This window comes from Drosophila novamexicana, unplaced genomic scaffold (genome assembly GCF_003285875.2).
Source record: "Drosophila novamexicana strain 15010-1031.04,08,12 unplaced genomic scaffold, DnovRS2.1 tig00000308-arrow-arrow-pilon, whole genome shotgun sequence".
NCBI classification, from domain to species: domain Eukaryota; kingdom Metazoa; phylum Arthropoda; class Insecta; order Diptera; family Drosophilidae; genus Drosophila; species Drosophila novamexicana.
The window spans coordinates 1,655,322-1,667,767 of record NW_020824799.1 but is presented as its reverse complement, the minus strand read 5'-3'; the positions used below and the strand labels follow the sequence as shown (position 1 = coordinate 1,667,767).

At 38.7% G+C, this 12,446-nt stretch overlaps 1 protein-coding gene and 4 non-coding genes across 5 annotated transcripts in view; 3 read left to right on the top strand and 2 right to left on the bottom strand.

The window, feature by feature from the left end:
• Positions 1 to 7,433: 7,433 nt before the first annotated feature.
• Positions 7,434 to 7,506, bottom strand: Trnaa-agc. Its single transcript has one exon. It is a non-coding gene; the product is annotated as a tRNA-Ala (tRNA).
• A 222-nt stretch (positions 7,507 to 7,728) lies between these two features.
• On the top strand, positions 7,729 to 7,800 carry Trnap-ugg. The gene has a single exon. It is a non-coding gene; the product is annotated as a tRNA-Pro (tRNA).
• Positions 7,801 to 8,658: 858 nt separating this feature from the next.
• Positions 8,659 to 8,731, top strand: Trnaa-agc. The gene has a single exon. It is a non-coding gene; the product is annotated as a tRNA-Ala (tRNA).
• A 573-nt stretch (positions 8,732 to 9,304) lies between these two features.
• On the bottom strand, positions 9,305 to 9,377 carry Trnaa-agc. Its single transcript has one exon. It is a non-coding gene; the product is annotated as a tRNA-Ala (tRNA).
• A 1,125-nt stretch (positions 9,378 to 10,502) lies between these two features.
• The window catches only part of LOC115759650, a 28,386-nt gene continuing 26,442 nt past the window's right edge, over positions 10,503 to 12,446 (top strand). Inside the window, exon 1 of the mRNA XM_030700638.1 lies at positions 10,503 to 10,687. Within this exon, the coding sequence (XP_030556498.1) occupies positions 10,563 to 10,687 (125 nt within the window). The 5' untranslated portion in view covers positions 10,503 to 10,562. The remainder of the gene's footprint in view (positions 10,688 to 12,446) is intronic.

Here is a 12,446-nt window from a genome sequence, read left to right as displayed (position 1 = left end):
CTCCACCAAAAGTGCGGCCATTAAAAAACAAACTTTAAGCGTTGCACCCACACCTCGGTCGAGCTCACGCCCCCCACCCACACACCACCCAGAGAGAACAAAAACCATTAAAACAAATTTAATCGCACTCGAAAGTAGCGAGCAAGAAATCTGCGCAAATATCAAAAGTCGAAATAAAATGCAAAAAGTTTTTATTTTGACGCTGGCGCTTCGCTTGATTGTAAATCGTTAGCCGAGCGTCCCCGGAGACGCCTCCTGGTCACGGTAGGTGTTGCTCCTGCTGCCGGTGTGGGTAGCTTTCCGCCGCCCCTCGCCCCTACTCTGGCAGGCTGTAAGCGTTTACAAGTTAATTTTCACATTGGGACATGACTGGCACTGCCTCCAACCAGTAGACGGGCAATTTCCTCGGCACTTTTGTTTAGTTTTTGATTTGACTTTTACTTTTTGTCGCTGCCTGGCTGGCTGGCGGTTTTTCGGCTAATTATCATCATTTTTGCCAAATGCCTGAAGCGATTTCAGCCAGTCACGAGTCAGTTTTTCTGCTGTTTAGACGTGGGCGGTGGGCGGTGGGCGGCGGTGGGCGGCGGCGGGGACCTCTAGCCAGGGGCTTGGCCCTGGCTATTATGTGGCCATCAACATAATTTGTTGTTGTTTGTTGTTGCCGTAGTTGGTCGCGACTTGTGTGATTGCTAAAACTTTTGCTGTGATTTTTATGACCAAGAAACAATCAAAATTTAATGAGCGGCGCCAGTTTCCTTTCATTCTTCTCCTTTTTTTTTTGTATTCGCTTTATGCGTGTTTATTGAAAAATAAAATACTCAACGCAATCAAATAAATGCACAAAAATGTGCAAAAATAAACTGCCCATCGCGCCGCGGCAGGCATTCCGATTCCACCCGCATTTGCACGATTCGTTAAACAAAGCACACGTTAACAGGCGAGCGAAGGACAGACGCACAAACATCCTGCCCGGTCAGTTTCAGAGTTGCCCTGCGGCCAAATGAGACCGGAAATGCGGCCCCCCAAAAAGCAGGCAACACATTTGCTTACCAACCGTTGCGAAAGTATGGGTGAGATACCTTTCATAAGTGCCTGGCTACATTTGCTTTCTGGTAGGATTTGTTAGCACTCATATATATACTAAAACTAATAATGTATCTTAAGAAATTGACTTAGGCCTGATGTCTGTAATAATTCCTTTTATAAATGAGATTTATATAATATATACATATATATTAACTACAAAATCTCTGTAATTATAGTTTTAAAAATCAAAAAAATATATATATTACATTTTGGCAAACATTTAGGGCACTTCTATTTTTTAAATTAAATCTATTTCCAAACATTAATAAATATCAAAATTTACCCATTTCAATTTTAATAAACACAAACAACTAAGAAATATACATTTTCTTTAAGTTTTATATTTTCTGTTTAGTATTACTATAACTATAAGGCTAATATTATTTATGAAGAAATAAAAATAAGTTATGAATTATTATTTATATCATTCAATTAGTAAGAAAATATATTTTAAATAAAAATCAAATCTTCCACATCGCTCGATTAAATTATAAGAAATATATTTAATTAAGCAGATTTATGTAGAACATATCAGAGTAGATAAAGTTCAGTCTGTCTTTGTATTGTTTCTTCTATATCTTCTTTGTGTGTTGCATCAAATGCTTTTAACTTTTATTTGTTTTACACAGTATTTTCCATGCACAGCGGTTATTGTTGTTGTATGTTATGGTTGTAAAAAAAAAAAAAATAAGAAAAAGCGTTGCCAAAAAAATAGGACAAGAAAAGCTGCAAAATTGTTGGCAAATATTGAATTTGCTACATATTCGACTCATATGTCACAGCACAGTCCTGCGGCAGGACAATGGATATGGAACTCCGCATTGTCAACTGGGGAAACTGGAAACTGTCGCGAGTGAGTTACAAAAGGTTTGTGTTTACCAACATTCCAATTGCCCATGTTTGCCGTGGGGGCAGGTGGAGCTCCGAAATGGTTTGCCTACCTTTTTTGAGTTGTCAAATTTGGCAGCTGAATGACCAAATGTTGCACAGCTGTTGTGCAAATAGTAAACCATTCATTTTAAGTGTTGTGTGCAAAAATAATTCTTGCCCAAATCTGGTTGCCGCGTAGACGCGTGTGGAGTGGGAAGATGGAATTATTCCAGAGTTGCGTAATTAAGGTGTTCAGTACCTAATCATATTGGCATTCCATTGCTAGTATACGCTGGGTTACAAAATATATTATTATTCTTATTGATTAGCATTATCTCAATTAATTTCCCAGATAAATCTAACTGGGAGTTAAGTTTTATTCCAACTATGCTACATAGAATATAATTTAGTTCGATTATTTGAAGCAAGAATATTATACACATAATCATTTTAAATGAATCCAATAAAATTACGAATAATTCCCCAAAACTGAACAAAAATAGTAGCACCTATATACCAGAGCATGGTAAACGATACAATCGCAATTGCAATTCTATTTTTGTGTTTGTGTTCACATATGTACAGAAACTCTTGCAGCCACGTGACTTGCCACGTTTATAACTTCTCTATTGCTTAACCGATCTTGATAACATGTTCAGCAGTAGATCTTATTGTGCTATAGAATATTGGCTATTGGGTGGAGGCGGGAGCTATAAAATGAAAGACACTTGATCTTTATATACTATTTTACAAGATACAAGCCAATTCCGGTAATTCTAGCTCTTAAAACCTAAAAGATTTGCTCAAAAAACAGGATTTCGATATCGATTTTTATCGATTGCTTGGAAACGAGACCAGTTATCGATTATCCGTGGCTTGTACTGGGAAAGAACCTACGGTATAAAGTTCAAGTCTCTAGCTCTTCTAGGTTCTGAGATCGACGCATGCATGCATACGAACAGACGGACGGACAGACTGATGGACATGGCTTGATGGCTGTTGATGCTGATTAAGAATATAAGTATATGCTAGATGCCTATTAGATATATTTGCCTTAAGGCATTATACCCTTTTTACCCATATTCAAAAAATTCCGAGCATAAGAAATTATATTAAAACATTTTCAAATAGCTTTGAAGAGTTTTAGGAAAGTCGAAAATTGATTAAATTATGCATAAGTAATGTAACAAAAATGCATCAACGAAACATCTTGTGGAAAGTTAGGCTCCAAAGAGATCTCGACAAAGTAATCCTTTATAGTTATCGCAAGCAGACCAACAACACATGTGATTCGAAAATAAAATAATATTTAGTAAATTTCTGACTAATCCCGTTTGCTCTTTTCGTTAATTGTCATCTTGCTGACCGCAACAGAAGTTCTCTTGTCATCTTTTCACCCTGACGGGAAATGCCGAACAACCCTTGAAAGACTGTCGCCAGAAAATAAACTTGTCTCTTAATTAAAGTTAAGCCCACAGCGGAGCGGCAAAGAAAAGAGAAAGTCAAAAGTGGCCACAACAAAATTAACAATTATGAATTTAACAAGAAATTATATACGTAAGCGCCATGGCAAATGCGAGACAGCCAAATTAGATTTTTATTGTTTAAAGAAAATTATGCAAATTACGTTGCGGTACAAAGGCAATTAACATTAAGCAACATTCCTTTTATTGAGCTGTCAGACTTTGCAGCTAAATAATGAATGCTCGCCGGCAACCGTGCGTATGAGTAATCTGCGTTTAAGAGCTCCACAATGATTATTGCTCGACAGAAATGAAATCCGTGCCGCATCTACTTCGACTTGCGGCTGCCTTCTTGCGGTTGTCTCAACCTTTAGCCAGCTGGTCAAAGTTTTTGCCCGAGACTGAATTATTCATAACGGCAAAGGAATGTTGTGCGGGCAGCGGGCAGCGGGCAGCGGGCAGCCTCGTCCTCATCCTCGTTCTCGCCTCCGTCCTCGCAACGGAAACGCCTCGAGCGTGTAGTAAACTAATTACCCCCGCTCCAGCAGCATGTGTGGGCGACTCTTGTCTATTTGTTTGCTTTGTTGTCGTTGTAAGGGACACTAGGCAGGGACATGTGCTGTTCTTGTCTGTGCCTTTTAATAGTTTCATAAGCTCCACTTAAGATTCGCTGACACATGTTCCCGGGCAGTCAAGTGGCTGTGCATATATTAAACAGGGACCAGCCCCAGTCTCACAGTCAGTCCCATTTACGTTGACATAAATTGATATCACGGCGTTTATGTCTTCATTCAGATAAGAGACCAGCACAGCCTTTGCCTGGGCGTGCCATTAATTGACATATTTATGAGGGTAACTCTAGCCATTTAGCTGCTCTGATTTGATTAAGATGTCTTCTGTGTGTTTGGGTTGCTTTTTAGTTAGCTATCTAGTTTTCCAAAGCAAAACAAGGCTTACCTGAACTCTTAAGAATATCTTCATTTAAAAACTTTTCTCGCAATAATACTGAGAAATGTATACAATATTGGCTTTTTTTTTAGAAATAACTAAAAGAATATCATAATAATTATAATTAAAATAACAATAATAATATTAACAATCATTAACTATTAACTATGAAATATAATAACTATAAAATTAATATATACATATAATCTCTATATAACAACTGTTTGTCCTGACTAACTGATATACTGATAACACTTCAGTTTATTTTGGCTTAAAGCTTCAAACTGTTTACAAAACTGTTTAAATGTGGATTTCCCTAAATGACTCTCTGGGAAATAAAATACTTAAGTTTAAAGTTCAAAAGAATTTGCCAAAGGCACAGCAAGGTTTTAAAGAGCTTAGAAAGAAAATGCTCAACTTTTAAGTCAACTTTGTATCTGAAAACAAAATATATATGCATACATATACATTTGAAAATCAAACAAATTTGATTGTCACCAGAAACATAGAATTCAAAGAAGGAAATCGCAAGCTGTATTTGCTTAAAGGCTTCTTAAGCCAGTTGAGCGCGCGTTCATAACAGATGACCTCATATTTGATTTCTTAGACTTGTATGCCATTTTTTGTGCTTTCTTTATGGCAAGCACAAAGCCAAAAGGCAAACACACTCGAGTCATAAAAAGATGCCTGCAGACAAACAAAGCGACACAGTCAACACACGAGTGCTCGCATAGGGGCGCAGACCATGCCCAAATAAAGATCAAATGTCAATACGGCGGGGGGCCGCGCTAAATGTGGCCAAAAGCAGCCAAAGGAAAGACAAACAGCAGCCGCTCCACCAAAATATCTACAACAATTTCTAAACGTTGTCATAAAAATGAAATGAAAACAAGCAGCAGGCAGGCCAAGCGGGAAACGGGCCTCATGCAGAAGATGTAAAAAACTTAAGACATTCAATAAGTTTACTTACAGCTTAGAACGGGGCATAGAGCATAGCAGCGGTCACTTGGCTTTGGGGGCTGGGAGGAGGAGGGGGCTGACCTTTTTATCGCTCCAAATATGTTTATGACTCGGTTTTGGTGGGTCGAATGGTTTCCCTAGACTGCTGACAGCTTATAAATCTCAGACTTTTTGTGTGTGTGCTGTGCACATGAAATTGTTTTTAACGACAATGTGTGTCCACGTAAATTATTAGTTTAATAAACGTTGCGCACATAACAAATAATTGCCCGAAAGGCCAAAGCCAAGCGAAGGTTAAGGATTAGCCCTATTAATAGTCGCAAAATGTAAAAGCTGTAAAGAGGTATAATATAGTAAACTGGATTATTTACAACACAGCTTACAGTCAAAGCATAAGAAGCCTTACGCCTTACTTGAATTTATAAGAATCGCATAGAAAGGTAATGTATAAAAAGCCTTTATTTTATTGATTAAATTACATGTCTTTTGTAATTTATTCCATGAAAATTGTGTAAAAAACTCAACTTTCACTGAACAACATCTTAATATGTATATTATTCAAAAGATGCTAAATATGCATTACCCATCCTTAACTGGTTTCCTTTACCCTTAAATGTGCATATGCATGCATTCAACCCTTTGGCGGGAGGAGGGAGGAAATTTATTTTTCAATTAATATGAAATCAAGCATTAAAATTGAATTAGCAACCGAAACTAAGCACAAATCTTGTTGGTTGGTTAGCAAGGAAAACTTGGCAGCAACTTTGGCCAATTAGAAAATTACGACAGCGACAAGGACAATATGTTGCCTACTTTGCGGCAGCAACAGCATCTTGAGAACGCAAGTCCCGCCCGGCAAATATTGTTTAGTAATTTTGCCGCGCTTATTTTGTATGTTGGCCGGCGGGCAGACCTGGCAAAAGTTCAACTAACAAACAAAAGCGATAATTACAAGAAAACAGGCGAGCAGGCGTCAGGCAATGCCAGGACTGCGCCACAGGACAGGACACAGGAGCAACAGCAGCCAGGAGCAGGACAAGCGGTAAACTTTGTTTGTCAGTTGCGTATGCGAATGCAAATAATTTTACAAAAATTAAAAGCAGACGACAGCAAAACTTTTACGTAGATTCAACATTTTTGAAATCTATCCGAATAAGCCGGAGTCTTGTCAAAAGCGAAAGGGTTCCTCTCCTCACTTCTTGTCGTAGTTTATGTGCCTGTCTAAAGGCATTTAACCTACGCCACTATAATTCACGCCATTTTCAGCGGCATTTAAATGCAGCGCGCGCGACTCGCATCCTGGCGTCCTGGCATCCCGGGGCTGCCGCGTCCTGGGCTTGGCTCCCCAGCTGGGATAACGATAAGCCAAACATGATTTTACGACAATGTTATTACCAGGCAGCCGACGGAGGTAGAACCCGAAGCACCCGGAGGTTGGTGGATGGATCCCATGTATTGTATGTTGTGTTTGTTGAGACGTAAAAGGTATTTTGGCTGGGTGGGCTAGGTCTGGGGTAGCCCTGGGGTTATATGCCATGACGCTGACGTCGCTGTGATTGTTTAAAGTTATGAATAATTAAATATTTGAGCAGGTTGCGGACTCCGAATGTCTAGCTGGGTTCGGGTGTTTCCCATTGGGCTGCTGGCCGAGGCAAATAGCTGTGGGACTGTAGATAAATTCTTATATATCGTATCGAATGGTATCAACAATCTGTGAACCACTTTGCATTATCATTTATCAGTTATTTACTTTTTGCAATCACAGAAAGCATTAAATTCTATTTTCAAGAAAATGTAGACAATAGACATAAAAATTTGGTATGAAATAAAAATATACCTGCCCAATTTATCTATATGAGATTATTTCTTTTGTGCTTTTATCTACACCTCCCTTTTAAGATTATACACAAAAAAGTATTTATATGCACCAACTCTCTGAGAATTTACCACCCCTTTGCTATTCATTTATTTACGGGCCGACCACAAAACGCTAATGCAAATAATTGCCGTCCATTTCGAGTGCATTAAACTGGAAATTATGTGCACAGCCGCAGTTAATTACACAAAAAGGAAAATAATTAAACAAAAAAGTCATATTACCAAAGTTGGAGATGCGGGGCATCGATCCCCGTACCTCTCACATGCTAAGCGAGCGCTCTACCATCTGAGCTACATCCCCAGTTGAAAATGTGCGAAATAACAGTCTTTTTTAAGGCAACAGAATGTCTTACATTGATTTATGTGTTATTTTATGCATTTAACCTTGTATTTTCGGAAAGGGTCATGCATTTTTAAAAAACTAAAACTGGTTGGGTGCATAATAAATAGATATTTTAGATTTGTGGGCTAATTTAGATAGCTCCAAGATGATAAGCACTACCTGGCGATCTTAAGTACATGAGGCTCAATGGTCTAGGGGTATGATTCTCGCTTTGGGTGCGAGAGGTCCCGGGTTCAAATCCCGGTTGAGCCCGACGTACTATTTTATTATTTGTACGAAAATTGTTGTACAAATTAGTCAGTATTATCTCTCATCGTCTATGCTATCTTTTAACAATATCTGTATACTGATAAAGCATGATGATAATTACTCGATCTATCATGTGGGATAGTAAAAAATGTTTATACAAACCAGTTTTTGTTGTTTAACTTACGTTTCTTTGTTATTCAGTAAGCCGGATAGCTTTGTCAAAAACTACTTTGCTGACATTTCTTGCATAATAAAATCGTCTGATCATGAATATTTTATCGCTGAGCGCACTATCGAAATTTGCTTGAACCATTTTGTGCCTCGTTTACCCTAACAGAAGATACTATTATTATCTCGCTAACTGTGTTACTCACTTTAGATGACATCTTCTGATATTGGAATGACCATTCTATAATGCTTAATTATACTTTAGACAACAGATTTTTCCGAAAAAACTGGTCAGAAAATATTTAACCACAAAAATATTTATACCATAACAAAAGTTACACCAAACATCATATCATATGTATGCCCACAATCCAAATTGAATTGTTGTTCATCCGTTGTTAATGAAAAATTCACCACTTACCCAGCTTAGCAGAATTAATACTATATAATAATAGCTTTAAAAGTGAGCAACTGGTTAAGGTGATATCACTAGGTCTTACTTCTGGTTAATGACTGTTAGGGTATTTTATACGTCACCAAAGTTAACTTTCCTAACTTGTTTAAAAACGTTTTTCATTGGACTCAACTGCCATTACCATTAACCACGGTGGTATTTGCATACCAATCTATTTTTAAACCGCTTAAATTGCACTTTTATCGCTTATTGACCACTAAGCTGTCCGGTTTTCCGTCGGGGATGTAGCTCAGATGGTAGAGCGCTCGCTTAGCATGTGAGAGGTACGGGGATCGATGCCCCGCATCTCCATTAAAAGTAATTTTTTAAATTGTATTTTAAATCAAATATCTGTTACCTATATAAAAAAAATGTCTGTGCTCTCTGTGTCTGCTAGTTAAAAACTTTTTGTTGTGTATACGTTCCTAAAACATTTATCACAGGGAAAAGAAACGGTCAAATTGCACCTTCATTTTAATGCTATAAAATTGACCAAGATATCTTGAAAATTAATAAAATGCCGTCATATAAACAGCTTGTTCTGAGGGTTGCGTGGGAAAGTAGGAAAAAAAATAACAATAGCTTAATGTATTTACCTAAATAACTCATCCAAACTGTTAATAACTTAATAAAAAAAAACCCTAAATTGGAAATCGAAAAAAAAATATTTTTGCCTAAAATGTATACAATAAGATGCTTCAAATATCAAGTTGAATTTTTGATATTTTATATTAAATAGATTTATATTCTTAGTTTTTCCTGGCACGAAAAAACAAAATACATATATATTATTTTGGTATTGGCTTATTTATTTTTATTAGTTCGTTATTTTAAAAATAGTTCAAAATTGATTTTAAAACGATATACTAAAAAAACTGATCGTGTTGGAGATGCGGGGCATCGATCCCCGTACCTCTCACATGCTAAGCGAGCGCTCTACCATCTGAGCTACATCCCCTTGTGATCGTCGGCTGCCGAAAACGCATGTCATTCCGCAAGGTTGTTCAACTTGCACAAATAAACTGCTGCTTACCTTTGGTACGATCTGGAATGAAACAACCCACAAAATCGACCACCCAGCAGAGAGACACACCCTCAGTAAACAAAAGAAATTAATTTACGCATTTTCTTTTCAGTTGCATTTTCGCTTTATTATTTATTCTCTTTTAAAAACTGTCAATATTTACACTTGGCACAGGTTTAGTCTACCATAAAAATTACAAAAATACACACTCGCGCAATTTTCATTTTATTGTATTGCTTTGTTTTCTTTGCGTTATTGTTTTGAGCTTTGCACAACGTCTTCGGCATCCGCTCCAACCACCTGCCGCCATCTGATGCATATAATTATGGAAATCTTCAAGTGCGTCTCCACCGCCCAACAACAACAACAACAACAACAACTACAACGATAACAAATGACACCCGAACGAAAAATCAAGGCAGGCAGACGTAACGATTTTGTCAGTGCAAATAAAAGTTGCGACAAAACAAAATGATAAAACAAATGGAAATCTCTGGGGATAAGCAGTACGCAGTAGGCAGTAGGCAGCCAGCCACATTTGCATAAACTCAAAACATGCCACAATATTGATTACATGCAGACATCATTCAAAATCTGTACTTTTGCGCGCCCAATTTTGATATCGGGTGGCAGCACTGTCCCGCATGCAACTCTGCGTACAGCTGTCTTAATCTCACATGCAATATAAAAATAAGAGTTCTATTGTGCATAATTCGATTAAGTTTATGTGTTTACGTGTGTTTTGCTATTAATATTAACAAAAGTAACAAAGAATTACAAAAGTGAAAAGCGCCCGAAAATGCTGCAACTTCAGGTGCTAAGCTAAAACGCGGTTTCAAACAACAACAAAGAGTACAAAAATGTCCTGCCACTGGCAACTTGAATTTGTGAACTGCGGCCAGCAAACGTGATAGGCGCTGCCTTAATAATGAATTAAGTTCATATTTATGCATACAAAGTGTACATATATTATTAAGTTTTGTAATGCATGAACGTCGGGGACCAGCCACAACAGCTGCTGCTGCTGCTGCTGCTGCAGCTGCTTCTGTTGCCGGTGCTTCTGCTGCAGCAGCAACAACAACAACAACAGGGACAACAACAACTGCCGGCACCGAAGCGATGTCGGCTACAGCTTCGGGCATCGATGCGGCTGCCGCCTTGCAGGAGCGCAAGAGATGCCACACAGGTGGCCAGCAACAACAAAGGCACCACAATCCGAATGGCCCACCAAATGCCAATAGCTGGTGAGCTACAATTTCATATATAAATCACATCATACACATACATATACACAATAGCGCATCACACGCACACACGCACACATATGTACATCTCGTCCCCGTCCAATAGGAAATTTCGAAAACTGCCAACGTTCGCAGAAAACGTTATGATAATGAGGCAGGCCATCAAGCACAGCGTCGCGTTGCTCTCACGTGCCTGCTAATTTTATGTGCTGCCATCGCCCAGGATCACAGCCCGGATCCTGCCTGCAGCCTAGTGGCTGGCATAAGCATAATGTGTTGTACATGCTATTTTGTGCGCGTCCTGCTAAAATAGCTTGCCTTAACGAATTTTGTTTGCGTGTCCTGTTTAACATACTCGAGTACCTTGTTGAGCTTTGGCGAGCCCATCTCCCGCCTGGCTACAAGGCGTCCAATTTTGTATCTTCAGCTTATAAGCTGCATAGCAGTATTTTAGTACGAGCAGCTACATTATAACTGAATAGGCTTCGAAATGGAGTCTTCTCCGAAGACGAATGAGAAATTATAAAATTAATACCAACTAGACTAATGCTTATATAGTTGACCCTCTTCTAATGCGTGGCAATTTCTTATGCTGCCCGCGCCTATACACACATGAAATATCCTCAAATTATTAGCTTTTATGCCTGGCTCCCCCATCGCTTTGCTTATGTCCTGCCACATCTGCAGCAGCTGAAAAAGTCGAAAATGCTCATAATAAATATAAAATGGCAAAAACGTGTCGATTTCGTATAACAACTTGAAAATGATTTGTTTCACAGTCTGCAGCGCATATTAACTTCGATTTTCAATTCGAAGCAGCAGCAGCAGCAGGCGAAGCAGAAGCAGCAGCTCATGTGCCACACATGTAGTAAGGACTTTCCCCGGCTGCTTGAGCAATTTTTTGCCAGTTAGGCAGCGCCAAAAATTCCATTAGGCCGCAAATGTTGCCAAAAGAAAAAACAACACACAAGCGACTCATAGACAACTTTTGTTGATGTTGTTTCTGTTGCTGTTGCTGTTGCTGTTTCTGTTGTTTATTTGTTTGTTTGCCGGGCGCTTGTCTCAATGTCGTTGTCCTTAGCCATAGCCTGCAGCTCCGTCAGTTCATCTTGTTAACCAAACAGGCTGCAAGCACTGCCACCAAGACAAAGCCACAAAAAGCGATTCAGTTTAGTCAAAACAAAAAAAAAATAGGCGAAAGGACTCTAATTGAGGGCCTGACTGGACACAAGCCTGCTGCTTTTGCATCTTGACCATTTCCGTTGTACGGATATGCATGTCTACTCAATTTTCCGACAAATGAGTGGACGTCGTCATCTCACTTCACCTTCCAGAAGCTACCGAAATTGATTGGAATTTACAACATGCGGCTACAGTTTTTAGCATTTTTTTTTTCTCGCAACACTTCAGCGTTGAGCTTGTTTGCGGCTTTTCCTGTTGTTGCTGCTGCCATTTGCCCCTTGGTCCTGCCACATGGACGGAGTCATAAAAGTCTAACGAGGCTCTCCACACAACATTGTCATGATGTTTGCCATTCATAAAAACTTCAATTGATTTGAATATTCCGAATTTTCTAACTCCCAAATATATTTACATTTCGTTTCAACAACAATTCAGTTTTTGAAATTATCAAGAAGCCAGATACCAGATCAGGTCCCCTTTGGGTCCCTTTAGTAAGGACAATCAAGAGCCCGAAAAATACTTTCTACATTTTTACATGAGCTACGCGTTGTTTTCAACGAAGGAAAAAATATCTGGC